This window comes from Aquarana catesbeiana, linkage group LG07, assembly GCF_042186555.1.
Source record: "Aquarana catesbeiana isolate 2022-GZ linkage group LG07, ASM4218655v1, whole genome shotgun sequence".
In the NCBI taxonomy this organism is placed as follows: Eukaryota; Metazoa; Chordata; class Amphibia; order Anura; family Ranidae; genus Aquarana; species Aquarana catesbeiana.
Window position 1 is genome coordinate 346,216,573 of NC_133330.1, and position 2,276 is coordinate 346,218,848.

The 2,276-nt window shown below is 50.1% G+C and overlaps 1 protein-coding gene across 1 annotated transcript; it reads right to left on the bottom strand.

Moving 5' to 3' along the window:
* Positions 1 to 319: 319 nt before the first annotated feature.
* Positions 320 to 1,858, bottom strand: HPDL (4-hydroxyphenylpyruvate dioxygenase like). The gene has a single exon (XM_073594001.1). It carries the CDS (start codon positions 1,839 to 1,841, stop codon positions 672 to 674), a length of 1,170 nt encoding a protein of 389 aa, XP_073450102.1. The 5' UTR covers positions 1,842 to 1,858; the 3' UTR covers positions 320 to 671.
* Between the last annotated feature and the right edge of the window lie 418 nt (positions 1,859 to 2,276).

Genomic DNA, 2,276 nt, shown 5'->3' on the forward strand with positions numbered 1-2,276 from the left:
TCTGGAAGGTCTTAGTGACCTAGGGGCTTTGTGTCTACTATGGAGTTTGATATTCTTTTATCATTTATGTCTTTGTCAGTATATATATTTTTTATACCTTACTAAAGATACCATTTGGGTAATGCGCAAGGTTGGTGAATCCTCTTTTCTTTGTTTTGCAGTCTTCCCATTGGGTTTCTACCCCGACCCGGAAGTGTCCGCTATTGAAGGGGTTAAAGCGCGTATCATTCTGCATGTGGCTTTAAGAACTATTATTTCACTTGCAATAGATATTTATTACACAAACACTTCTAAGTGATACAAGAGCAGAACACAACCAGATACAAGTGATACAAGACAAGAAGCTTTATAGTTCCACATCGATGGAGGTACATAAAATGAGAATATACAATAGAACAGATTTGGACCCACAAGATTCAGCAAATCACTAAATAAATATGTAAACCAGATCTGCCTCCCGGGAGTGTGAAGCGGTCAGAGCTATCAATATGTGTCCATATAAAATAATTACATATACAGGTTAAGGTAGACTAGTCATGTAAAAACCTGCTGTACTTATAGTAGCTTCCTTGCGGGGTTCCACAGGTCACCTGCCACTTTCATCTTCCATTGTACAGGCGTGGTCCTATGATCTCTATGGTCACTGAACCAGCCCCATAATTGAGGAGCATTCAGTGGGACGTGGCCCCCTCCTGCTGTTTCTGGCTCAGATCTTCCATCATATCCTGCATAGAGCGCCACAGAGCACGGATATTTCCTTCCCCGAATCCCTGGGCCCCCCGACGCTCGATGAGCTCCAAGTAGAAGGAATCTTTGCTGAATAGGGGCTCAGCGAAGACCTGTAACAAGATCCCTCCGTCCTTCTCCGCCAATCCTGCGGAAGAGTCCAGCAAGATCCCAAACTGTGACAGGTGTTGGGGCGCTAACCCTGCGGAGAGGATCTCTGCCTGTTTCTGGGGGGCGGTATAGTAGGATGGGGGCTGCACAGCAAATAGGACTCCACACTGCGCGAATACAGAGGCGGCTTTGAAGATATGGGGAGTGGCAAGGCCGGCGTGTTGAATCCCGCCTTCTCGGTGGTGTCGCAGGAACTGGTCGATCTGGTTGTTTCCTGACTGTGGTAAAGATTCGCTTATAACTATCTTACCAACTTCATTACGCCCAGGGCACTCTATGGAGGTCAGGCGCAGACCTATCTCAGGGCCTCTAATCTCAAAACCCCGCTCCGGGTCTTCCCTGCTGGACAGGGGAAAATGCTGGAACCCAAAGCAACGTCTATACCAGTCTATGACACGTGGGGTGGATCCTCGTGGGCAGGCATATGTCACATGGTCTACAGATGTCACATCCTCCGCAGAGACGTCATCACTCTGCAGCAGTTGGAACCCAGGCAGAAATGGCGCTCTGTACCGAGTGCGGTCAATCAACGTGTGGTTCACGTTCCCAACTACAGACTTCACCACGCAGTATGAAAGCGAGCCATCGTCATCGCAGATCTCTGTTGGCGGCACTAACAGGTGGCAACCTTTGTCAGCCAGTCGGTGGCACAAACCTGGCAAATCTTCCACCTCATAGCTGACATTGCAGGCTGTGTCTGCTGATGGAAGGGGAACTGGCCAATCATAGAGCAAAGACGATCCTATCAGGGTCTCCTGACTGTTCTCATTCACCATGAACACCACTCCCCCGTTTCTTAGAGCTACCTGACATGGCGAGGACCCATCCAACCCACGAGCAGCAAACGGACGGAATCTGTATTTGGTCACCAGATTAGTGATGGCCTTTTGGGCACTGAAGACCTGCAGGGTGATGTGGCTGAGGCGGATCAGCGGGGACACCATGGTACAAAATGAAAAGCCTGAAGAGAAAAAAAATGAGACTGTATGAGATGAGCCAAACACAAACGATCAATGACAGTGGTGGCTGGTGGTTTTTATTTTAGGGGGGGGCGACAAACAATGCAACCACAGCGACCACCTCATCCATCCACCCCCCCGTGTTGGTCGGTCTGGTCAATTGCACCATTTCCCCCCATCAGTCGGTTAATCACTAACCACTTACTCCATCAAGCGGACGGGCAGTGGCCGTGTGTCTCCTCCCTCCTAGATAGTTGGGGGGGGAGAGGAGGTAGGAGAGGGGGGGAGAGAGAGGGGGAGAGAGAGGGGGAAAGGAAGGAGAGGGGGAGAGATATAGTTTGGGGGGGGGGGATAGTTGGGGAGGAGGAGGGAAGAAAGAGAGAGAGAGAGGGGGGGAGGAGGGAAGAAAGAGAGAGAGAG